General features: G+C 42.1%; 1 protein-coding gene across 1 annotated transcript; it reads right to left on the bottom strand.

Annotated features, from left to right (window-relative positions):
* LOC309556464 (uncharacterized protein) lies at positions 1–25,375 on the bottom strand (the record flags this gene model as incomplete). Its single annotated transcript, XM_082258922.1, has 3 exons — positions 1–44; positions 12,615–13,245; positions 25,349–25,375. 3 exons carry the CDS (start codon positions 25,373–25,375, stop codon positions 1–3), a joined length of 702 nt encoding a protein of 233 aa, XP_082115048.1.
* Between the last annotated feature and the right edge of the window lie 305 nt (positions 25,376–25,680).

Raw genomic sequence — 25,680 nt, 5'->3', positions numbered from 1 at the left:
TTATGAAGAAGTAGCCGGTCCATGGGGGGACGGGCAGGCTCCAACTAAAAAAGAAAATTAAATATAAAAAATCAGAGATAATATTTGCCTACTGCCCCATATACAGTAGGAGTAGTGGAAGTGCATATGCAAGGATATACAGTACATTACCATTTTACAACATGGAGGAAGCAAAATTATATGTTTTTTTGAGCTAGTTGACACAAATCGCACCCCCTATTGGGGCATATAGATTCATAAACATGTGCTAATATTTTTGTTTTTCTCCCTCTTTTTTTTTTTTTCTGGGAGAGGAGGTTGTTCATACAACTTCCCTGCAGCTGCTATGGTTGTGTGTGTGTGTGTTTTTCAAAATTGGCCAATTATGATTTTACGAGATAAATAGTGGGTTCTGTGTTGTTCAGATATTTGTGTTTAATAAAGCTAATTTCTATATTTCTATATGTGTGTCAGATCACTGGGTCTTGTTACATCAACTTGGATACAGCACATAGTGTGTACAATTGGGGTTGAGCTCAGTCAAGTTTTTATGTCTTTTTTGGTGCTTGCAAAACCAAATTAATTCTTGACTATAGCACATCAAATTTTGCAAAGTGAATTTTCTGAATCTCTTTTGTTAGATCTTGGGGTTGATTCTGCCGCTTAAATGTATCTTAAACAGACCTTTCTATACACCTTTAATGATGCAGATGTCTCCTTCAGTATCTGGGTATTATCTTAACTCCACAGACTGTATCGTTGGCACGCAACAATGATAACTTCATAGACAACTTAACTAAAGAAATTTCACATTTGGCCAAATTTGAGTTATCTTGGTCCGGAGGGTTTGACTCAATAAAGATGTTCTTTTTGCCTTAACCACTTCTGGACCGGAATGTTTTACCCCCTTAATGACCAGGCCATTTTTTGCAATTTGGCACTGCGTGACTTTAACTGGTAATTTTGCAGTCATGCAATTCTCTACCCAAACAAAATGTATGCCCCTTTTCTCCCCACAAATAGAGCTTTCTTTTGTTGGTATTAGACCAATTCTGCGTTTTTTATTTTTTGCGATATAAACAAAAAAAGACCAAAAAGTTTGAGAAAAAATTACATTGTTCTCATACATTTAGGCCAAAATGTATTTAGCTACATGTCTTTGATAAAAAAAATTGCAATAGGCGTATATTTATTGGTTTGTGCAAAAGTTATAGCTTCTACAAATGGTGTGTTTACTGGAATTTATGCAGCTTTTACTTTCTGCCTGCTTATCTCATTTCTTGAAGTTCTAAAATGACAGGGCAGTACAACTCCCCCCCCCACACCCAAATTACCCCTTTTTGGAAAGTAGACACCCCATGGAATTTTCTGAGAGGCATGTTGAGCCCATTGAATATTTATTTTTTTTTGTCACAGGTGTAAAAAAAAAAGGCAATAAAAAAACCTTTTACACAAAATTGTCATTAAAATGATATATTGCTCACACATGCCATGGGTATATGTGAAATGACACCCCAAAATACATTCTGCTGCTTCTGAGTATGGGGATACCCCATGTGTGAAACTTTTTGGCAGTACTAGCACCGTATAGGACCCCGAAAACCAATCACTGCCTCCAGGCTTTCTAAGGTCATAAATGTATGAGAATTACCGTTTTAGTACCTAGTCCATGTGTGTTACATCTCAGTGCAATTCCTTAGTGCATAAGTGCTGATGCATACTCTTCCTTTCCAGGCCATTTTTTGGTTTTCAGCGCTACGATATTTTGACTGACAATTACTCAGTGATGTAATAGTATATCCAAATGAATTTAATATCTTTTTAGACAGATAGAGCTTTTTAAAATAATTTTTTTATTTATAAAATGTAAAAAAAAAAACAGTTTCCCTTACTTTCTGTTATAAACGTATCACAAAAAAATATTACGAACACCCCCAAAATAGTGAAACTTTTTTTAAATGAAAACACGTGCTGGTATTGAGATAGGTATGGTGCACTTAGCCATTAAAAGTTACTCTCTGAAGTCATTCCAGTTTTCCATTGTTAGTGGAAGAAGATTCCCTGGAGAAAGAAATTGTAGCGTACAGCCATGGATAAACCCAAAACATTTACCCCCCCCCCCCCCCGCCAAAACATTCTAACAATCACTGGCATCAGTGGCACTATAAACTCGTTCGTCTGTCTTAGTGGCACTTTTTGATCCCTTTAATTGGCCAATCACAGCAATCAAAAACAGAGACAATCTTGCTGGCTCAATGCCTTTTAGTCTAAGGTATCTGCTGCCCAATGGCCGTGGGATAAAATTGTATGTGCACTGGGTGCATAAACTAAGAGTAACAAGTAGGGATGTTTTACATGTCCACGTAGAAAAACTGACTATGTAACTTCTCTTCCTAGTGTCTTTTTTTAGCACAATGGGTGGTAGGAAGATGGTTAAAGGACAACGAAAAAATGCACAATTCGTTAAAATAAAATAAATAACATGAATATATTTGAATTATACAGTTCTAAATAAAACTAGCAATAAAATCTTAGTGCAAAATTTGTGATAAAATACTTCAAAAACATAATGTACATGGAACATGGACACTAAATGAAAAACATCCATATAAAACACCCTAAGGAGTACAACTCTCTCAATGCAGTAATTCACATCGAAGTGAAAATCATGTACAACAGTAGCATTAGGCTAAAAAATATATATACAGTAAACCCCCCTCCATTGCGGGGGTTACGTTCCGGACCCAGCCGCGAAAAGTGAAATTCCGCGAAATAGAAAAACCCTATTAAAATGCATTGTAGGCATGATTTTTTTACTGTCACTGTATGTGTAGAAGCATTTTAAGGTCTTTAAACACACTTTTAAAACAATAGAAACTCATTTAAACACATAAAAGATAATTAGAGACAGAGCAAGAGCTATGAAAAACACAAAAATCTTTCATTTTTAATGATTTATATAGTAAAATAACATTACAAAAAAAACCGCGAATTACCGGGACCGCAAAAACTGAACCGCGATGTAGCGGGGGATTACTGTAAATATCACTGAACAGCAATATAATATATCCCCTGCGCACATGAAAAAATCAATCAAAGAAGTCTTATTAAAGACCTGTCGCAGCTACTTAAAAGGAAAGTCTATCAAAAAAATACTCAAATCAAAATCCCAAATGGAATCACGAAAATAGTATTAGTAGCGCAGACAGTTCGCCTATCATTCCTTTATGACACACAGATGTAAAAAATAGTCCTTTAAATATGCATATATATAACTTCACATATCCTCTCCACCAAGTAGGGGTCACCAGTGTGTATCGGGGTCACCAGACAACAAATCCTCCATCGTTGTGACATAAAGGGGGGGGGTGGCAACTCCCCAGAGGTTATGGCCCACCTATTCTCATAGGAAAGGCTCACAGGCATATATACATACGTCTCCCTCTCGGGTCAGCTGCATCAGGGAGATCTAGGCATTCATCTCTGGATCAGAGATCTGGGGAATTCATCTCTGGTGATCTTTAGGCTGTAACATGCATCCCTTTTCCTCACGATAATTCACCCATCCAGCAGGATTAGGGAAAACAAAAGAAGTCGCACTAGTGTAATACTGCCTTCACAACTTCACACAGATAACACTAAACAGTGAGCCTTATTGGTGAATAGGCACTTTCCACATGTGAACAAATGAAATCAAGTGAGGTGACACCTCGGTGGTAGTGCAAACTTCTTACCAGAAGTATGTAGAGGGTAGGCATAAACCACTGTTGTTTATACGGATGCAGCAGATAGAAGGTATCTGATAAACCTGATAAGGAGAAACGCGTCGGAAGAGTAGCCACACCGTCACGCCACACCTTGTGTTCCGCACTGCAGGCGATCACGTTCGGTACATTTGGAACCATTGTTTATGCCCAGTTCCTTGCATTTGCCATGTAAATGTGTTTCTTTTTTAATAAAATTTTTTTAAAAGGATAATGCACTATTGGCACTTTATATCTTTTATGGAGGAGCCACATTAGAGTACAGTATCGCCAGCCACATCGGTGAGTTGGATATGGGGGAGTGGAGAAACATTCAGCCCACGCATTGAAGCCGCCATTGGATACCTTATATCTGGTGCATCCGTATAAGCAACAGTGGTTTATGCCTACCCTCTACATATTTCTGGTAAGAAGTTTGCACTACCACCGAGGTGTCACCTCACTTGATTTCATTTGTTCACATGTGGAAAGTGCCTATTCACCAATAAGGCTCACTGTTTAGTGTTATCTGAATGTGAAGGTGGTATTACACTAGTGCGACTCCTTTTGTTTTCCCTAAACCTGCTGGATGGGTGAATTATAGTGAGGAAAAGGGATGCATGTTACAGCCTAAAGATCGCCAGGGATGAATGCCTAGATCTGCAGCTGCAGCTGACCCGAGAGGGAGACGTATGTATATATGCCTGTGAGCCTTTCCTATGAGAATAGGTGGGCCATAACTTCTGGTGAGTTGCCACCCCCCCTTTATGTCACAACGGTGGAGGATTTGTTGTCTGGTGACCCCGATACACACTGGTGACCCCTACTTGGGGGAGAGGATTGTTGCAAGACCATCTACCCTTTATGCATAGTTATGGACGTTTATATGTGAAGTTATATATATGCATATTTGAACATTTAAAGGACTATTTTTTACATCTGTGTGTCATAAAGGAATGATATGCGAGCTGTCTGCGCTACTAATACTATTTTCGTGATTCCATTTGGGATTTTGATTTGAGTATTTTTTTGATAGTAGCATTAGGCTGTTCACATAATGTCCAATTTATAAAGTGCATAGACATTAGGTGGGAACAAAGTCCTTATATAACTCCTTATATAACTTCTCCACCACACAGGCATACTTACCCATAGACAGAGTTTTACCTATCCAAAATGACCTCCTAACTGCTTGCCGACCACCCCACGCAAATATACTGCTGCAGGGCGGCTTGGTTGCACAAAATCACGTAGATCTAGGTGATTTTGTCAAGAGTGGAAAAGAATCCGCGCTTAGGATAATATCGAAGGGAGGGGGTAGAAAAAAGCGATTGGCTGCAGCCCACTTCAGAATATAACCCACTAGAGATTATATTAGATATATAGAGGAAAAAAGAAGAAGTGCTTGGCGCTGCCAATATATGCGTTTAGAAGTGTGGAAGGTAGAAGCTAGTATAGACAACACAGATGTCACAAATATTATAACTATTATGCACGTTTGAAAAAATGGATATTAAATAAATAAGTGAGGTTTTAAATGAGGTAAAAACAGGAATAAAGTGTAAAGGCCCGTACACACGTACCGATCGTCGGCATACAAACGTCGGTGGACGAAGGATCTGCCGATTGTACGCGTGTTAGTATGGTGCCTCCGACAGATGTCTGCGCACAATCCGCGGACAAAAGTCTTTCTTGCAAACATGAAAATATTTGTATGCCGACACCAGAACGGACGATTGTTCGCCTGTCAGTACGCAATTCTGCCGACACACAGCTACAAATCCCAACACGCATGATCAAACCAAATGAGTTCCCGGAAGAATTTTCTCTAGTAAACTCAACATTTTATTCAGAAAGAACTTTCGGCTCGCGGAAGTCCAAGAAATAGGTGAAATGCGGAGCACATGCTCATCTTGATAAATGTGAGAAGAAGGAAGATGCTGCTCATAATGCCATACTTTTCTAATAAAAAGGCATGTGTTCTGTTATGATGAAGATAATGTTTGTCTATTCTATCTGTTCTATCAAATTTTAGAATTAAATAATTTGAACTCTTCACCATTATTTTTGTATTTTCACACCAAAGATCTAACTATTGATATGACCCTTTATTCTTTTATGAATTAATGTCTAAAACATATTTTTCAGGTTATGTACAATATTAAACATGTTAACAAATTCAGATAGGCCATTTTTTATTTTCATTTTCTTTATTTTTTGGATCTCAGCAAAAAAAAAACAAAGCAAACATCAATACTTTCCGTATAATAAACTAAACATAAAAAAGGTCCATTTGGACAAAATTAAACTAGAAACTGGCAAACAGGGGTAAAATAAATAATAGGGGGTTACACAAATTAAAGTTGGTGATAGCTATAATCAGGTTGCCATGAGGGCAGGTTTGGATCCTGCTGGCCATATTGCCACTGGCCATGTGGCATTTGGCGAGGTGGTGGGTGTTGTGGAGGTGGAGGTGGAGGTGGAGGTGGAGGGCACGGGTGCTCCTGGCATGCATGGCTGTGCTCATTAAGTATGCCGTTTTCAGCGTTTTGCAGCACATCCAGAATAATTTTTCTGGCATACTGACACTGCCTGAGGTCCACCTTATCCAGGATTTTGGCAGTCATATTCCCGAAGGACTCATTGGCCTCCGGTTTCCGACGTAGGGCTATGGTGGCCTCCTGGATAAACTCGTCGGTGATGTCATCCACGTGCTTCCTCTTTTGCCTCCGTTTGGCAGGAGGAGGTGGTGGTGGAAATAGTTCCGCAGGCTCCTCAGGCTCCGCAGGCTCCCCAGGCTCCTGGCTGCAACCTGGCTCCTCCTCAGTGACACTTCCCTGTTGATGAAATGAACAATTGATTAGAATGTTATAGTGTATATAAAAAGTCATGTTTGTTATATTATTGTGAACAAATAGCAGACTTTACATACAGTGGCGTATCTAGGGTCTCCAGTGCCCTTGTTGAGGAGCTGTATTTGGCAACAACCCCCCCCCCCCCCAAGATCAATGGAAAACTGTAACCCACCCCCCCAAAAAAAAATTAAAGGGCATTAAAAGTTTCTAATTTGCCCCTTGTTTGCCCAGTGTAGAGCTCTCTAGTGGGCAATCATTGTCTCAGGTGTGAAAAAGAAAGAGAGGGTTGAGAGATAGAGAGAGGGAGAGAAAGAGGGGGTGTGAGAGAGAGAGGAGGGGGTTGCAGAGAGAGAGGGGCCTGAACTTGCAGAGGGCTTGATGTAGGGCATTGAGGGTGAAGCAGTGCAGGGAAACATGAATAAGGAAGCCACCTGCCTTGCTGACCCAGAGTGAGAGACCAGAGACATGGAAGCAAGGATGGATGGATCATTTGCAGGAGCTGTTAGTTTTGTATTAAAAAAGGTTGAGCCAGAGGAATGCTGAGGCTACAGCAGTGTTTCTTTGGACCAGAGGTGTGCTGGGGATGCAGCAGTGTTTGTAAGACCAGAGGTGTGCTGGGGATGCAGTGAGAGGCAGTCTCAGTCTCCTGGTCTTTTGGCTCAGCTGCTCTCAATGTTTTACACCTGCATGAAGCAGCTCTCAATGTTTTACACCTGCATGAAGCAGCTCTCAATGTTTTACACCTGCATGAAGCTGCTCTCAATGTTTTACACCTGCATGAATCCGCCTGCAAACTGGGGGTTCTGGGGTGTGCAGGCTGAGTGGATTGTTAAAATAAACAATAAAACAATGCCAATGTTTTTGTGACCCACCCCCCTTGGCCTGCGCCCCTGGCGGTTGCCTGTCATGCCAACCCCTTGCTATGCCCGTTTACCTAAAGGGTCAATTATGGTTTAGCTTATAATTTTGTTACATGATTACATTTTAGCAGACAATATATTGTGAAATGCCATACCTGAGTAAAACTCTCCTCCAGGAAATCCTCATCCTGGCTTGGATCTACCGACACTGAGCCCTCTGCCGAAGTAGAAGGCAGTGTTGAAATTGACGGCCTGGATTCCATGGTGTCTGCCAGGAACCGCATGTTATCAAAGTACCACAGCCGTGGTACATATACATTCCGTGCCCCTGCTCCAGACTGGGTGGAATCTTCTATTTTTTTTAACTCCCGCCTGTAGGCAGTACGAATACTGTTTATTTTTTTGCGGATATAATCAAAATTTGCCCCAGGACAGACGGGCTTGTAGAAGGCCACCAAATGTTCCATGGCCTGTTTTCGGAGTTTTCGATTTTTATAATCCGCGGACTTCACTTGCCACAAACACGGCAGTTGCCTGAACTCATCAATAAAACTTATTAAAAAGTTGTGGGTGGTGAAATTGTCCACCATATTGCAGGACAGTATATGCCTGCAAGACACAAAACAACACAAAACATATTAAAATAGCATGTATTTTGGCACATAATAAAGATATTCCTAATAAAAGCTGTATAGGGCCCAAAACACACACTTTCTATTAAAAGAGTCGTACCTTTGTTTGTGGGGAAAAGTCGTGATTCGCCGCTCGATCGTGCTCCAACTCTCGATATGTCCGCTAGCGAATCGTCGGCCGAACGATCTGGCGTCCTTTAAATACAGCGCAGGCGTCAACTCCTCCTCCAGTGGCGGGCTTGTGCAGGGGTGTGTACGTGCCGAAGATCAGGCCTACATGCGACACTCACACCTGAAGCAGTGGAATAATCATTGTTTAATTACGAACCATGTCTCAACAATCTGGGAGCTCAATTAGTGGGGGCCGAAGTGATTGGGCCACCCGAAAATCAAGGGCTACACCCATGTCAAAGGCAGAAATGGTGGAGATGGTCTCCATTTTAGAAAAAACGGATTACGATGGAAAGTTGGCAAATTACGAGCGGCCCAATGCCAGGAAAGATGGCATCATGGACAAGGTGGTGGCCTGTTTGGTCAGAAAATTCGGTGTCGAGCGATCGAAAGATCAGATTAGGAAACGATGGTCTGACCTCAAACACCGTGAGCAGGATCAGCTTTCCCAAATCCATCGGATTTTGAAAAAAAGTAAGTTTTATTTTTTCTTTATTTTTTTAATCATGCAATATGTTTTTTATAATTTGGTGTATGTTGTATTAACATGTCTAGATTATAATGTCTATGTAAAAAGTTAGATTACTCATTTTAGTTGTCATGTCGTGATTTGATCGATCTATTGTTGATGTTTTAGTATATGACATTAAAAGTCAGGAAGCCATAGTGAAAAATATATGTATTGTGTTGCAACGAACGTTCTTTCCTGCACGAATCTTCTCAGCAAACATTCCTATTAATCACAGATTATTATTCAAACCTTTAAATAGGAGAAAAACGTAAACTCCGTGCCAAACAGTGGGAAAGGAGGAGGAGAGGTTTGGCAGCTCCATCTGCAGTGGAGGAAGAAGAGGAGGACATGGGCACAGAAGGTGGCACAGATTCCACTAAAGGTAATTGGTTCCTATGCACTGTCAAACATTAATGTACCATATTTTTCGTAGATAACCATGTACATGTCTTCATATTTGTTACTAAAAGAGCTATCAAGCAGGGCACCATGTCCTAACAAATGTACCTCTGGTGACTTTTATGATATGGCCAATGTTTTGTATTATGTAGATGAAGACATTATTCCAGAAATAATACTGGTGGAGCCAACAAGTGACCAGACATCAGAGCAACATGAAGGTTGGTAGGCACAGATTTTTGTGTAGTGGTATCATAGAAATATGTGTATTTGCAATGATTGTTTAACCTTATATTCTTGTATTCCCTTACAAATTTACATTGCAGATGTTGCATCATGCCAGGATGTGGCATCCCCAGCCAGGTCAGAAGCCCGATCTCCTGGCAACGTGCCAAGCAGCATGGAAGCCAGTTCAGAAACTGTGGAGGAACCAGGACCAAGTGTCCAAGAGCCAATTGTGTGCCCACGTAGGTTTTTTCAGAATGATTTTTATCAGTGTTATTTTTAGCCTCCAATTTACAACACTAGTTCCCTATGGGAGCCTCTTTATTTGAATGGAAGTGGCACCGTAAGTCGGATCAGGATGCTCTGACTTGCGGGGCCACTTGCGTTGTGAAGATTTTTGAGGGGGAACTACACCCAAAAATTGAACAACCCACCGTGGGTGTCCCCCCAAGTTCACAACCAGGCCTTTTGTGTGTGGTATTGAGTTTGAGGGTATGCCCACAACAAAAAGACAGCGTGGGTTACCCCCAAAACCCCTACCAGACCCTTATACAAGCATGCAGCTTGTCAGGCCAGGAAAGAGAACGAGCAAGCGGAACAAACACCCCCTGGACCACAGCAGGACACATGCCCTCAACATGGGGGGGTTTTGTTGCTTTGGGCCAGGGGGCCTCTGCACCGCACACCCAAAAGCACCTTACTCCCATGTAGAGGAGGACAAGAGCCTCATCCCCACAACCCTGTCTGGTGGTTTTGGGGGGTCATGCGGACAGGGGGTTCCTAGGACTTTGGAAGCAACCTTTAACAAAGGGTGGCCCCCAGATCCCAGACCCCAATCACTATGTGAATGGGTATGGGGTACATAGTACCCCTACACATTAACCACATAAATGGAAGTGTATGTGAATAACGACAGGAGACGTTTATGAAATGTTCTTAAATATCTTCATCCGGTCTTCTCCACTCTGCTCTTTGGATCTTCTCCTCTCCACTCTTCTGCTGTCCAATCTTCTGCTCTTATGTTGTCTGCTCTTTTGCCCTAGGCTCTTCTTCTTCCTCCTGTCCTCCTCCAATGCTGTTGCCGTGCATTCTGCCCGTCTCTGGTCTCTGCATCTTAATATATATACATTACAACCATGCCCTCACAATGACGTCATCATGCGTTCACACCCCTAATGAATATATAGTAAGCTCAGGAGACCGGCAGAATCATCAGCAACAGCATCGGAGGAGGACAGGAGGAAGAAGAAGAGCCTAGGGCAAAAGAGCATAAGAACAGGGTAGGTATTAACTCGAGAGGAATTTAAGATTACCTGGACACCAAATGTTTCTCTATTATTATGACCTCATGTAGGTGATTCACATTGACTCATTTTTTTTTAATTTTTACAGACCATGTTTTACATAGTTGCACATTAGCCAAATTGACCCGTGAGGCTCTCCAATGCTGCGCAGACCTGGAACAAATAAAGGAGACTGCAACGGCATTACAAATCAAAATGCGCAATTTTGTGGACATGATTGGCAAATTTTAAGCCACAATTTTACTAGGTTTTTAATGTTTGTATTGGGATGTTCCTGATGTTACAATTTTTTTAGAATGTTTTAGGGCATTTTAATTACACTCAGATGTTAAAGAGTGTACCCAAGTTTGGGAAAAGCACTTTACAACACCCTAACCCTAACCCTAACCCTAACCCTAACCCTAACCCTAACCCTAACCCTGTGAATGTTTGATACTAAAACGTTTTTACATTCAACAATGTGTGTTCAATTCTTTATTAGACTTTAGTTGGGGGGTCGAGGTCTAAAGCTGTGTAAAGAAGCACTAAATGTATGATGGCTGTCCTATTCCCATATTTACATGTTAATGAAAGCATTTTGGACACTGCCATATGCGAGTTGCTGGAGGTGTCAATGAAATGTTAAAGATACCCCCAGTTTTAACGCATATCACAGTGCGATCTGACATTTCACACAGGATCGGATCACACAAGTTTGAACGATTGTGCGATCCTATCCTGATGCGGCTGAATAAATGCATCATGTGCGACTTTTGTGCGAGTGCAGTGCGAATTGAGCCATACAAACTGTATAGCTGATTTTCGCATGAACATCTGATCGCATGTAATAAAGGAGCAGTGCGCTACGATATTACATGCCATCAGATGTGCAGTGTGAATTGAGACATACACTTTGTATGCCTACATTCGCACTGAACACGCATACAAGTCGCACATGACCCTTTATTTCTGATGTATCTGGATTGGATCGCACAGTGCTTAACACTTGTGGAATACAATCCTGTGGAAAAAGTAAGTGGCGGGTCACCCTTATGCAATGCTGGAAGGCTGCAAAGTCGCAGACTTCCCGCATCGCATAAGTGTGACTCAACACTCAAGGTACTAGCAGTCCTAGGATTCAATATGGCATTGATATTGGCAGTAGAAATCAGTGTAGGGAGATCAGTGTAATCTATAGTGTATTGCTTGTTCGTTGCTCTAGTTCACTTTCCATTACCTATATATATAACACTTTGAGATGAACAATGATCAAGTTTCACATAACACTGACATATCCTAACATTGGTGGGCAGTGAGAAGGATGTCATAAATGAACACAACATAACAGGTGTAGGTACTTTGTTAATACCCTAATGTATTATATGAAATATATAGTATGGGCAACTTCTGGACAATGAACACCAATGTAAGGTGACATTAGATGAACCTTGGGTGTGACCTAGTTCTCAATGTGACAGGGTTTGTGTACATTTTGTGGGGTGCAGAAGGCCCTTGTATTTACACCACTGGCTAAAAAATAACACATGGCCATCATCACTTTGGATCAGCTGGTGAGAGACTACAGTCAAGAAACACACTGATGAATGTATTAACCCTTCCAAAGTCACACATATATAACACATGATTAACCCAAATAATTGTGTTTGGCATATGTGCCCAAATGATTATAATCCACAATACAGAATCATTGCAATTTTTGTTTAATGTGTTGAAAAATAATATATCTCTGACATTTATCTTGTGTGTCCAATCTTTAACAAGATTAATGGGTGTGTGACAGTGATTGCTGCCAGGACACAGCTCCTCTCCCCACGAAATAGTCCAGATATTCCTGGCGGATCTGACGGGCCCTGTGTGATGCCAATGCTGACCGTCCAACTTCCATTGACGTCATGGACTCCACTTGGTTAGAAGGTTGGGCCTCTCCACTTGTACCTGGCATAGCAGGGTCAGTATCCAGTTGCTGCAAGACATAATTTTGTGCATTCCTGCGTAGGAAGTTGTGCAAAATGCAGCAACACAAGACCACATTATCCACTTTGTACAGTGCCAGGTTTATGGACGTCAGGAATATCCGGAACCGGTTGGCCATTATCCCGAAGGCATTCTCCACAACTCTGCGAGCTCTGGACAACCGGTAGTTGTAAATCCTTTGGTCTGGGGTGAGGTTCCTCTGAGGGTAGGGCTTCATGAGATGCTCCCCAAGCGCAAAAGCCTCATCTGCGATAAACACAAAGCTCATACCCTCAACAGTTTGCTCCCTGGATGGCAGGTTCAGAGTGCCGTTCTTTAGACGACGAGCGAACTCCGTCTGATCAATAACTCCCCCATCCGAATTGCGGCCATTTTTGCCAATATCCAAAAAAATAAACTCATAGTTTGCATTAACTATGGCTAGCATGACTATACTAAAAAAACCTTTATAATTATAATAAAATGTGCCGGAATTCGGAGGGGGGACAATGCGGACGTGCTTCCCATCAATAGCACCCCCACAATTGGGAAAATTCCACTTCTCCAGAAATTGATCAGAAATCTCCAGCCATTGCTCTGCGTTTGAAGGAAACTGTGGGGAAAAAATAAAAAAAAAAAAAAAATTAGTGCTTGAGCACATCACATTATTAATTACACACACAGTTGTCTGTTAAATGCTTATGCAACTTGCTAAAAAAATATACAACAGGAAGGCAAAGGTTTGGATATGGGGATGTAACATCTACATACATTTCTTTTCAACCTCCTATTGTTCTTATATTGTAAAGGGCCATACACACTAGAAGATTCTCTGAAGACTTTTTCGTGCAGATTTAACTTTTCTATGTAGTGCAAGGGCCTACCAGATTGCATAGGATTTGAAAGTGTTTGTTGGACCTCATATTATTTGGTTTTGGTAAATCGGAAGGATAAATTGTTCTGACAATCTTCTAGTGTGTATGGCCCATTATACTCACCAGCTAGAGCTGAGATTTACAAACTACGGCCCTCCAGCTGTTGCAGAACTACACATCCCATGAGGCCTTGTAATTCTCTCACATTCACAGACATGACTAGGCATGATGGAAATTGAAGTTCGTGAACAACTGGTGGGCCATAGTTTGAAGACCTCTGAACTTGAGCTTTGGTATATGCTGACTTTGAGATTTAGCATGTGGGTGGGGGGATGGGTAAGTAAAACTGGGCATTTATACATCAATTAGGGCTTGTGGTCAGTGAAGGTTTTAACATCATTACATAAACATACAGAATCATAGGTGGGAATGGATGGACTGATGTATTTTAGATAAATCATTAACTAGGTACTAAAACATTGGCCAAGGAATAATTGTTTGAGGGAAAGCAATAAAATGACCCAAATTCAAAATACTGTTAACAGGCAATGCGTTTAGGGACACATAGGAGAGAATGGTGGGGTGGTTAGTGGGTAATTTTACAAATGGTTAAAGATAATCTACATCTTTACTACTATGTGCATGCGGACAGAGGGTAGTTTACAAATAATGGCCTGTGTCAATTGCTGTACATCCAAAAACATCATAATTCGGGTGAAACTAGTAATACATGTAATGTAAAAAATCAAACATACCTTGATATAGTCCTTCTGCAAGACCTTGATGATGGCAGAGCAGGTCTCAGGGATGATGACTCCCAGTGCTTGGGGGGAGATGCCTGTGGTGAACTTCAGATCCTGCAGGCTTCTCCCTGTTGCAAGATACCTCAACGTCGCAATTAACCTTTGCTCAGGAGTAATTGCAAGCCGCATACAAGTATCCTGCTTCAGAATATAGGGGGACACCAGGGCAAGAAGACGGTAAAAGATGGGATCCGTCATCCTCAAATAATTCCTGAAGTCATCAGGATTATTTTCCTGGAGCTCCCTCAGCAAGGACATATGAGAAAATTGATCACGGTTAAGCAACCAATTTTTCGTCCAGGAGGTCCGCTTCTTCTTCCTATTGCTCGTACGTCGTCTCAGAGCCAAAACTCCAACACTAACGACAGCAACGGACGAATTCACGGTCGCCATAATAAATTCTCGAACGATGTCTCGGAAAATAGCGAAATGTCGTCAACCAAACAAATGCTACCGAAATCAGCGCGAGATGCCCAGAAGGGTCACGGCCAAACACTCACTTCCTCTTTTGTAGCGGCGAACGTGCGTGGAACGTAGTGACGTCATTTTCTGTCGGAAGACAAATGTCCTGGGCAAGTTTGGAGCACTTTTCAACAGACAAACAACAAACACACCAGCCGCGAACATTTGTAGGACGTTCCGTCGGCCGACGATCGGTACGTGTGTACGGGGCTTAAGAGCATAAAACCTAAAGCCCAATATTTAAATGTATAAAAGTAAATAGGTATGCAAAAAAAGAAGGTGACATATACATCCACAATATACTCTAGTAAAAGATATATATATATATATATATAGTGCCCTTCAAGTGAGGGTGAAGTGGTGGTGTTAAAACAATAAATAAATATATAAATTCAAAAATGGTATTATAGTGCAGTGACTATTAGGTGATATATAACACAGGTGTATAAGTGATAATAAAAAGGTAGAGTAGAAAAAATTAGTATATATAAATTATTTTACAGTGACTTGAGTGACCATAAAGTGACATGTGCAAAAAAGGAAAAGAAACCTCAATCCCAAGCCTGGGAAGAGAGAGTGCCCAATATGGTTCCCCAAAAATGACAATGGGGTGGGCCACAGATGGAGGAAAATAAATCCAAAAAATTAATAATAAAAAATGCTGAAAAAAATATATAAAATGGTGGCTAAGTGATTGGTACACAGAATATCTCAAAATCAATAGTGTGCTAGTGAAAAAATGCGCAAAGAAAGTGGTCAAAAATGCATAAGAAAAAACATCCACTGAGTCCTTAAGAAGCGCATAGAGGTATATCAGTCCAAAATAGTGATGAGGTGCCAAAATCACAGGTGCGACCGGTTGGATGATTCTTAGAGTGAGGACTATGGTGCTCCCCTATTCAGTGGGTCCGGTGCTCCCCTTTCTAGTAAATACCGAGCTTACCAGAAAGTGCTACCCCTACAGGGGTAGAGCGCAGGTCGATATTTGTAGGGATCGCTCCCAAAGCAGAGGGGTATTTTCCGGTCACCTGGTCCACTTCTAATATTCCAATTGCCCGAGTCACAACTAATTGGCGTGTTAGTAGGGGTGTTCCAACATTAATGCTCCAACCAAGCCATTCCAGGACATGTATATAAATAAAGAAAGATGCCTCCAAATGGTGAAATACCGCTAGACTTTTATTAAAAACATCCAAGATAAAAGCAGGTACCCCTCTGCTTTGGGAGCGATCCCTACAAATATCGACCTGCGCTCTACCCCAATGTCCGCCGGTCACTCGCGATCGTCAGTTACAGAGGGAGAAAGGCAGGCGGCTAATGTAAACAAAGCCGCCTGTCATTCTCCCCTGTGTAACAGCAGAGATCATACGGTCCTGCTATGTAGGATCGTAGATCTCTGCTGTTACATGAAAAGCCATATCCCTGCACAGTAAGAAACACGCCCCTAGGGACACACTTAACCCCTCCTTCTCCAATAAAGTTAACCCCTTCCCTGCCAGTGTCATTTTTACAGTAACAGTGCATATGTATAGCACTGATTACTGTAGTAATGTCACTGGTACCCCCAAAAGTGTCAAAAATGTCAGTCAAGGGTCCGATCTGTCCGCCGCAATGTCGCAGTCCCGCAAAAAAAATCGCAGATCGCCTCCATTACTCGATAAAAAAAATGACAAAAATCTTTCCCGTAGTTAGTAAATGCAATAACTTTTGCGCAAACCAATCAAAATACGCTTATTGCGATTTTTTTTACCAAACATGTGTAGCAGAAAACAAATTGGCCTAAAATGTTAAAAAATTTCGATTTTTAAATTTTTTTGGGGAATTTCATATAAAAAAATGTGAAAAATATTGTTATTTTTGCAGAATTGTCGCTCTTTTTTTGTTTATAGCGCATGATCAAAAAATCGCACAGGTGATCAAATACCACCAAAAAAAAGCTCTGTTTGTGGGAAAAAAAGGACGTCAAATCTGTTTAGGTACAGCATTGCACGACCGCGCAATTGTCCGTTAAAGTCACGCAGTGCCGAATCGCAAAATAGGGCCTGGTCAGGAAGGGGGTAAAATCTTCCGGGGCTTAAGTGGTTATAGTGTTTACAAACTACGGGATAGATTTTCAGACTTTTTTTTGTTTTTATAAGTAATGGCGGTGATCAGCGATTTTTAGCGGGACTGAGACATTGCGGCGGACAGATCAGACCCCCTAACTGAAATTTTTGACACTTTTTGGGGACCAGTGACATTAATACAGTAATCAGTGCATATGCACTGTTACTGTGTAAATGACACTGGCAGGGAAGGGGTTAACACTGGGGGTGATCAAAGGGGTTAATGTATGCCTGTTGGTGCTTACTCACTGTGGGGGGGTTCTGTTTCAGGCACAGACAGATCGCGGTTTCAGCTTAGCTTAAACTCCTGATCTCTCCCTGCTTGTGTGACAGAAGACTTGCCTGCTTTGTTTACATAAGCAGGCGGGTCTTCCGTCAGTTTCTCTGATGATTGCAGGAGGCAATCGCCGCCGCTCCTCCTGCGGCCCGCGCGTGCCACGGAGACCGCATGCACAAAATCACCTAGAGGAAAAAAGAAGAAGTGCTTGGCGCTGCCAATATATGCGTTTAGAAGTGTGGAAGGTAGAAGCTAGTATAGACAACACAGATGTCACAAATATTATAACTATTATGCACGTTTGAAAAAATGGATATTAAATAAATAAGTGAGGTTTTAAATGAGGTAAAAACAGGAATAAAGTGTAAGAGCATAAAACCTAAAGCCCAATATTTAAATGTATAAAAGTAAATAGGTATGCAAAAAAAGAAGGTGACATATACATCCGCGGAGGTATCCGTGAACGAGTGGGGGCGGGAGCGCACCTCCGGCGGCCCGCGCTTGCCCCCTATTGGCTCATAGGCGAGTGACGTACCCATACGTCACTTTGCCTGCACGGTGCTGACCGCCGCAGTATATGTACTTGCGGCGGTCGGCAAGCGGTTAAAGCAATCCAGTTAAAATACACTTTTTGGGATTTTTTCTTACCAAAAATATGTAGCAGAATACAAATTGGCCTAAACTGCTAAAAAAAAAAAAACAATTGATTTTTTTAATTTTTCTTATTGGGATATATTTTATAGCAGACAGTAAAAAATATGGTGCTTTTTTCAAAATTGTCGCTCTTTTTTTGTTTATAGCGCAACTTTTAAAAACTGCAGAGGTGATCAAATACCACCAAAAGAAAGCTCTATTTGTGGGGGAAAAAAAGGACATCAATTGTATTTGGGTACAGTGTTGCACGACCGCGCGAATTTTTATTAAAGTAACACAGTTCCGAATCGCAAAAAATGGCCTGGTCATTAAGGGGGTAAAAGTGATTAAAATAATAAGTAGGTCTTAACAGGCTCTTATATACAATTCATAGATATACTAATGTCAATACAGGAAATACTCTTCCAGAGGTCTCAGAATAAGGCCCCCTTCACACTCGTGCGACTTGTCCTATGAATTGGGACTGCAAAGTCGCCTGACATGTCATGCCCCATAATTTCCAATGAGTTCCGTTTATATCTGTGCCACTTTAAGTTTGAAAACTTTGGTCCGACTTTGATGCTTTTTGATGCGTTTTGAGGTCCAGAGACCTCAAGATTACACAGGCATTGCTTCAAGTCAAGTGTGAAAGGAGCTTAACACTTATGAATGGATGAGAGAAGAGAAGAAAGAGGAGACCAATTTAATTTAAGTTGATGTAGCACCCTCCTAGGTAGGTGCTAGGAAAAGTATATGTATGGCCCTGTCTGCTTATCAGGGGGCCTTGATCAGTTAGTTAGGCTGTCATGTGTTTCCAGGTGTAGTCTGTTGAGTCTGGGGAGTCTCCCCACTGTATCCAATGAGGACGGATGGTTGTTGGACAGTGGAGGAAACCTGGCCAATAGCGCACCAGGGTTTATAACTGTCCCAGTGGGCGAAGGTCTCCGCAGTGCTCCCAGGGATTGGGTATAAACCTGGCGGGAGCATGTGAGCATGCGTCTTTGGCGGGAAACAGAGTCCCAGAAGAAGGCTGATGGCTATCTCTCCTCCTGTCAGAGCGAGTGAAGGTGTCTTGGGCAGTCGGCCTGAAGGACCGGATGTTGAGCTGGGCTACAGAAAGGGATCCAGAATGTTGCTGACTGAGTGAAGCTGCTGGGCAGATGTTTCCAGGAAAAACAGTATTGTGAGTACTCAAAATCTGCCCAGGGATCTGCCTAGGACAGGGGGGCCACTCCAGAAGGTCAAAGGGATCCAGGAGCCAGCTAACCGGTAGTGGTGACATAGAAAGCGGGTGCCAAGTGTTAAGCCCTGAAGAAAAGGGAGTGAAAGGGGTGCCAGTGTAGGCCCTGAAGCGTTTAGCGACACAAAAAAAGTTTACAAGTAGCAACCTCAGTAAGGAGTACCTAAGGCTGCTAAGAGAGGATTTATTTAGTTGAAGCTCAGTTACAAGAATAGTTCAGCATTAACCGGCATCCGGCCAGCGTTATCCAGCGTCAAGTCAGTGTTGGCGGCAATGGCGGGCATTCAGCCAGCATCAAGCCAGAGTCAAACAGTACTTCTTAGGCCCCTTTCACACTAGTGTGACTTGTCCCGCGATTTTGGACCGCAAAATCGCATGACAAGTCATTTTCCATTATTTTCAATGAGCCCCATTCATATCAGTGCGTTTTGAAGTTGCACCGACTTCAAAGTAGTTCCTGCACTACTTTGGCACGTTTTTAATGCGTTTTGAGGTATATAGCCCTGAGTCATTGCTCAAAATCGCGGCAAAATCGCGTTGCAAAATCGCGTCGCAAAATCGCGGTAAAATCGCGTCGCATAAGTGTGAAAGGGGCCTTAAGTGTCTCCGCCCAATTGTGCATAGTTGAGTTAAAGGAGTATCCCACTCATCCCTTCTCTCATCCAAATTCCCCAAAAAATCGAAAACACAAAGATACTGGACTGGTCATTGTCTCAGTGCTCACACTTGGAGAAACATGCTTAAATGTGCTGTTGTTGTTAGCGGTAACCCAGGGGGACCCATATCCAGCAAAATGGCTGGGAATTGTGCTACATTAAAAATTTTAAAATTATTAAAATCACTCACAGCATAAGTGCTCTCCCAGCACTAAGGTATGCCAGCTCAATCTCTTCCAGGCTGCACTAATTCATACCACTAGCTCCGAGTGTGCGAGTGCCTGCCCACAATGCGTGATGGCATCACAGTGCTGTACACTTGCGCAACTACCTTTAATTCAGACTCCTGCAATTTCAGCCTGATTTATGGGACTCTGATGGAGATTACAAGTACTGCATCTGTTTTAATGTACATTATACAGACATGGTCTACTGATGTCACTTTCAGGAATCCTGGAGGTGGGAAATGCCATGCAAACATTGCTGTAATGCATGTATGTAGGCTTGAGGTGGCTGCAAAATGGTTGCAGGAGATAAGCAACATTGAGAGATAACAATGGATGAAAAAAAAATGAGAACAGTGTTTTATTTAAAAAGGGCAATATTTTATTATACTCGATGCTTTGGCAAACTCAATGTTAAGGGTCCATTCACACTAGCGCGACTTGTCAGGCGACTTGTAGACGAGGTGTAAAATGAGATTACAAAATGAAAGCTCACATACACTAGCAGCGCTAAAAAACACATAAAAGCCCTAAAGAAATTGTGTAAAATATTAAACACCATAAAATGTCTCATAAAAGTGCAAATAGTCCATGCATGCAATAACTTCACTTAACCACTTAAGCCCCGGAGGATTTGGCTGCTAAAAGACCAGGGGTTTTTTTGCGATTTTTTACTGCGTGACTTTGACGGACAATTGCGCGGTCGTGCGACGCTGTACCTAAACGAATTTCACGTCCTTTTTTTCCCACAAACAGAGCTTTCTTTTGGTGGTATTTGATCACCTGTGCGATTTTTTGATCATGCGCTATAAACAAAAAAAAGAGCGTCATTTTTGCAAAAATAACAATATTTTTCACATTTTTTTATATGAAATTCCCCCCCAAAAAAATGTAAAAATCAAAATTTTTTAACATTTTCGGCCAAATTGTTTTACGCTACATATGTTTGGTAAAAAAAATCGCAAAAAGCGTATTTTGATTGGTTTGCGCAAAAGTTATCGCGTTTACTAACAAAGGGAAAGATTTTTGTCATTTTTGGTGTTTTTTTTTTTAACGAGTAATGGCGGCGATCTGCGATTTTTTTTGCGGTACTGCGACATTGCGGCGGACAGATCGGACCCTTGACTGACATTTTTGACACTTTTGGGGGTACCAGTGACATTACTGCAGTAATCAGTGCTATATATATGCACTGTTACTGCAAAAATTACACTGGCAGGGAAGGGGTTAACTTTATTGGACAGGGAGGGGTTAAGTGTGTCCTAGGGGCGTGTTTCTAACTGTGCAGGGACATGGCTATTGGTGTAAAAGCAAAGATCAACGGTTCTACATAGTAGTAGAACCGTCAGATCTTCATTTTTACACCAGGGAGAATGACGGGCGGCTTGTTTACATAAGCCGCTCCGCCTTTCTCCCTTCACAGGAGCGATCGTAGTGTGACCGGCGGACATCGAGTCCGCCGGACACACGCACTGACTTGTCTGTGAACGAGCCGCGGCGGGCGCGCAATAGGCTCGCAAGTCAGTGACAGGCGAGTGACGTATCCATACGTCACTCTGCCTGGCCGGGGCTGACCGCCGCAGTATATAGTCGTGCGGCGGTCGGCAACCGGTTAAATGCTGCATAAATGCATAAATGCAAAGAGTTCATAAAGTGCACTGGATCCCAAACTTGAATGCCCATACACAACGATAGTGTCTCTCACGTATCTGGACCACCGTCACCACACCTCCAAACGTGTCCCCCTTGGTAGTGAACACTCACCAGAACCTGGGTAAAACACAGCCTTCAGAAGGATTCAATTCTGTGGTATAGTATGCGGCTATAGGGACCATCCAACGGAAACTCCAATCTTTGTATGATTACACCTGAACCTCAATGCGGTATGTAAGCAGAAATGCCCATAGGACCATGTGAAGAAAGAAGGGGAGGACTAATAGTGTAATTCTGTAAACACACACTTTATTAATGTTGCCCCATTCCCCATATACAATGCACTCACAAAGAAAGAACTTGATAATCGCATGTAGAATGAGCAGACTTGAAAGTCTGCTGTATGTCGGTGACTCACCGCTACCTCTGTCCACCAGCGGGAACTTGAGAACCGGGAATCCCGACTACAACGTGACAGCTGATGGTTGCGTGCTCATGCCCTTACATGTTTTGTCACACCGGACTTCTACGGAGGTGGTCCAGATACGTGAGAGACACTATCGTTGTGTATGGGCATTCAAGTTTGGGATCCAGTGCACTTTATGAACTCTTTGCATTTATGCATTTATGCAGCATTTAAGTGAAGTTATTGCATGCATGGACTATTTGCACTTTTATGAGACATTTTATGGTGTTTAATATTTTACACAATTTCTTTAGGGCTTTTATGTGTTTTTTAGCGCTGCTAGTGTATGTGAGCTTTCATTTTGTAATCTCATTTTACACCTTGTCTACATTGGTTTATATATAGCGGCTGCTATCAGAGTATATATATTTTTTAGCGCTGGGTGAGTGGGTAATTCATTACTTACTCCTTTTTTTCTATTTGTCAGGCGACTTGTTTGCCTGACAAGTCGCGGTCGGTCACCTGCCATTGATTAGCAGAGGACCCGTTCTAATAGGAGCGACACAAGTCGCTCCGACTTAGAAAAAGAATCCTGTACTACTTTGGGGCGACCTGGAGGTGACTTGCATTGACTTCAATTATATGAAGTCCGTGCATGACGTGCTGAGGTCGCGGTGCACGCTGTGCACGACGACTTCACAGGTCGCCCCAGCAAGTCCTGTCGCCCCTCTCTGAATGGGCTCTAAATGTCAATCTAAAACATTTAACTATATATGATGATTATTGGTGCTAGTATTAATAAAACAAAGTATACATTCTAGGTGTTTTAATACAATTCATGTAAAAATAAAAAAATACATTTTCTGTAAACATAATTCTTAAAGTTATGGATGTTAAATCTTTGCAAAGAAAATAAAAAAGGAAGTGGTATTATTTAACATTTTTTACTGAAAAAATATTATGTCTGTTGATGTGCACATTGCCTCGTTCATTCAAACTGTGGGTTCATTGTATTATGAAAACTGTGAAATGATTGCTTGCTTTGAACACTGAACTTATTTGAAGAGTTTCACAAACATATCCCCAAGCATCAGATATGTATTATAGTTATTATGTTTAGGCAGAAGATTAGGTATTATCATTTTCAAATATTAAATGTTTTTTTCATTTATTTTAAATTCATTTTGCCTTTTAGTAATATGCAAAAGACATAACTATTGCATTTTCATGAATAGAAATATCATCAACATTTTAAGAGTTGGTTCATTCGGAAAAAAAAAAAAAACGCTGATGTTTACTTTATAGCAGAGGATAAAAAAGGAACCATAACTATTTCAAATGCAATGCATTTAAGATCCTACAGAAACAGTTTGATTCGGTAACATAAAATGACCTACAGATGATTCCCTGAAAGTAGCATTACCTAAATAACAAAATAGAGAACACAAGTGGCATACATAATAAAAGCACTGCATAATTATGCCATAAAGGTTAAGTAGAGATCTTGCTGGGCTTGCTGAGCAAGCTAATACTTCTGTGGCACAGATCTATGTGTGTCAATGCTCAATCTCTTTTTATGAGTGTCACTGCTTTGGAGTCACTGCCTGTGTAATTTTTGCTGCAAGCAGTTTCTCATCCTATGCTAGAGTTTAATTTAAAAGAATCAGTTTCACTCCCACTTAACCATGTTACTGAAAAATAGTCATTTGCTTTATATATTTGGAACATTTTAAACTATAATGTTCTTTTAAACTCAAGTTTGGATAAGATGAATACCTTTATAGCAGCACACAATTATTATTTTAAGGTTCACCGCAGTGCTTAACAGAAAGTGCACTTTGATGGAGTTTAAAGTCTCCTGTCCTCCCCATAGTACAAACGGGGTAATGGGCTGGTTTCTTCCAGAGCACTCCTCCATCCCGAAATATGTATCAAAACAAGAAAAAATGGCCCGTGGGACTTTATATGAGGTGCGTGCTCAGTGGCTAAATAATACAGACATACACAGTATATGAATAAAAACAACATAACATTTTATTGCATTATAAACAAACATGGCAATATATGCTCAAATACACATGATATAGCTCAAATATGAATGGCATATGACATGATTGATATGTTCACAAGTTTTAGTATGCATCTTGGTGTATCCTCTTGATGAAAAATACCATAATGGATAATATGAGATATTGGAATGTACATTGTAGTCTGACGCGTTTCGGGAGCAACATCTCCCTTCCTCAGAGACCAATGCGTTCAAAGTATCTCTATAGAAAATATAATATATTAAAGTCTGCAGTAGGGATGGAGTTTGAATAAAAAGAATTCCATCAAAAATGGGAGCTCAAGGGAGTACTATATACTCACCAATCAACGGAGCTCGAATAGCAAGGATGTACTCTTGTATGGCAGTGGTGCGTCTCGTCTAACCCAGGAGCTGAAGGGTCCCAATATGACAGCAGCCAGAGAGGGGGGGGGTTTCCTGGCAGGCAAGTGTATGTGTGATGGGGGACCTTCCATACCTATTCTTTATATACGAAGTAACAAAGTGATCAAAATGTAGCGTGTAGGCTACCAATATTCTAAACATGTATGATATTAATGGGGTGGGAAGGGCTAATGTGATAGATGTGTGAGGGGGGGGGATGTCAAGTGGGGATGAGGAAAGTGTGGGAAAGGATAAAAGATAAGAGAGAGGGGGGGGAGGAGGGGGAAAGGGGAAAGAAGGGGAAAGAGAGGGAAGGGTGGGGGAGAGGGGAAGGGATGGGGAAGAAGGGAAGAAAGGAGGGGGGAAAGGAAGGGAGGAAGGGGGAAGAGGAGGAAGAGAGGAGGGGGGAAGGGAAAAAGCGGGAGAGGGAAGGATGGATGGGGAAAGGGGGAAAAGGGGAAGGGGGAGGGAGAGGGGGGGATGGGGGGGGATGGGGAGGAGGGTAAGGGAAGAGGGGAAAAGAGGGGGGAGGAGGGGAAAGAGGGGGGAAAGAGGGGGGGAGGGAGGGGGTGGGGGGGAGAGGGGGAAAATAGAAAGAGGGAAAGACCAAAGCTATAAGGTGATGACAAGGGATGGAGTGGTGATGTGTGATGGTAGGGGTTAAGTGATGTGAGAAATGTGGGTGAATAAAGAGTCAAAGAGGAGTGCTCAGCTGTGAGGAGTGGGTGAGGGAGAAAGTGGAACCGTGAGAGGAATGGTGGGTGGCTCACCTGTCAGGTATCTCCAAGGCTGGCAGCAAAAAGGGACCCTAACGTCATGTCACGGGTGGATGCCGATCTAACAGAGCCAAGGCAACTGTGATCGCGTGTGTGAGAGGAACGCTGCGATGCAGACCTCTCCATCCCGCAGATATGACGGCACGCAACAGCGTGGGCACGTCAGTAAGGATACCGACGTGTGGCGCTGGAGGTGCGGCATGACGCCGATGTAAGGGTGGACCCGCTCCTCCCAATAAGGGGGAGGGGCGGGGACAGCAAGGGAGGCGGAGCCATAGTAAGGGCTAGATTTCTGCATAGACAATATAAACCAGTGCAAAGGATGACAGAACCTCCAAGGGTAGCATTAAACCAATGATGCTGATACTCAATCACAAGGTTTTGTGTATTTAACCCCTGCGCAAACTGACGTAGGTATATGTCGGTCGCGCCCCTGCAGCTAGGGGGCGAGCGCGTGACACTGGCGGCACGCTCCCGCCCCCACTCCGCAGCGAGGACTCCAATGCA

This window comes from Pelophylax lessonae (assembly GCF_965119305.1).
Source record: "Pelophylax lessonae genome assembly, chromosome: 5".
Taxonomy (NCBI): Eukaryota; Metazoa; Chordata; class Amphibia; order Anura; family Ranidae; genus Pelophylax; species Pelophylax lessonae.
This window is presented reverse-complemented; position numbering and strand designations above follow the sequence as displayed.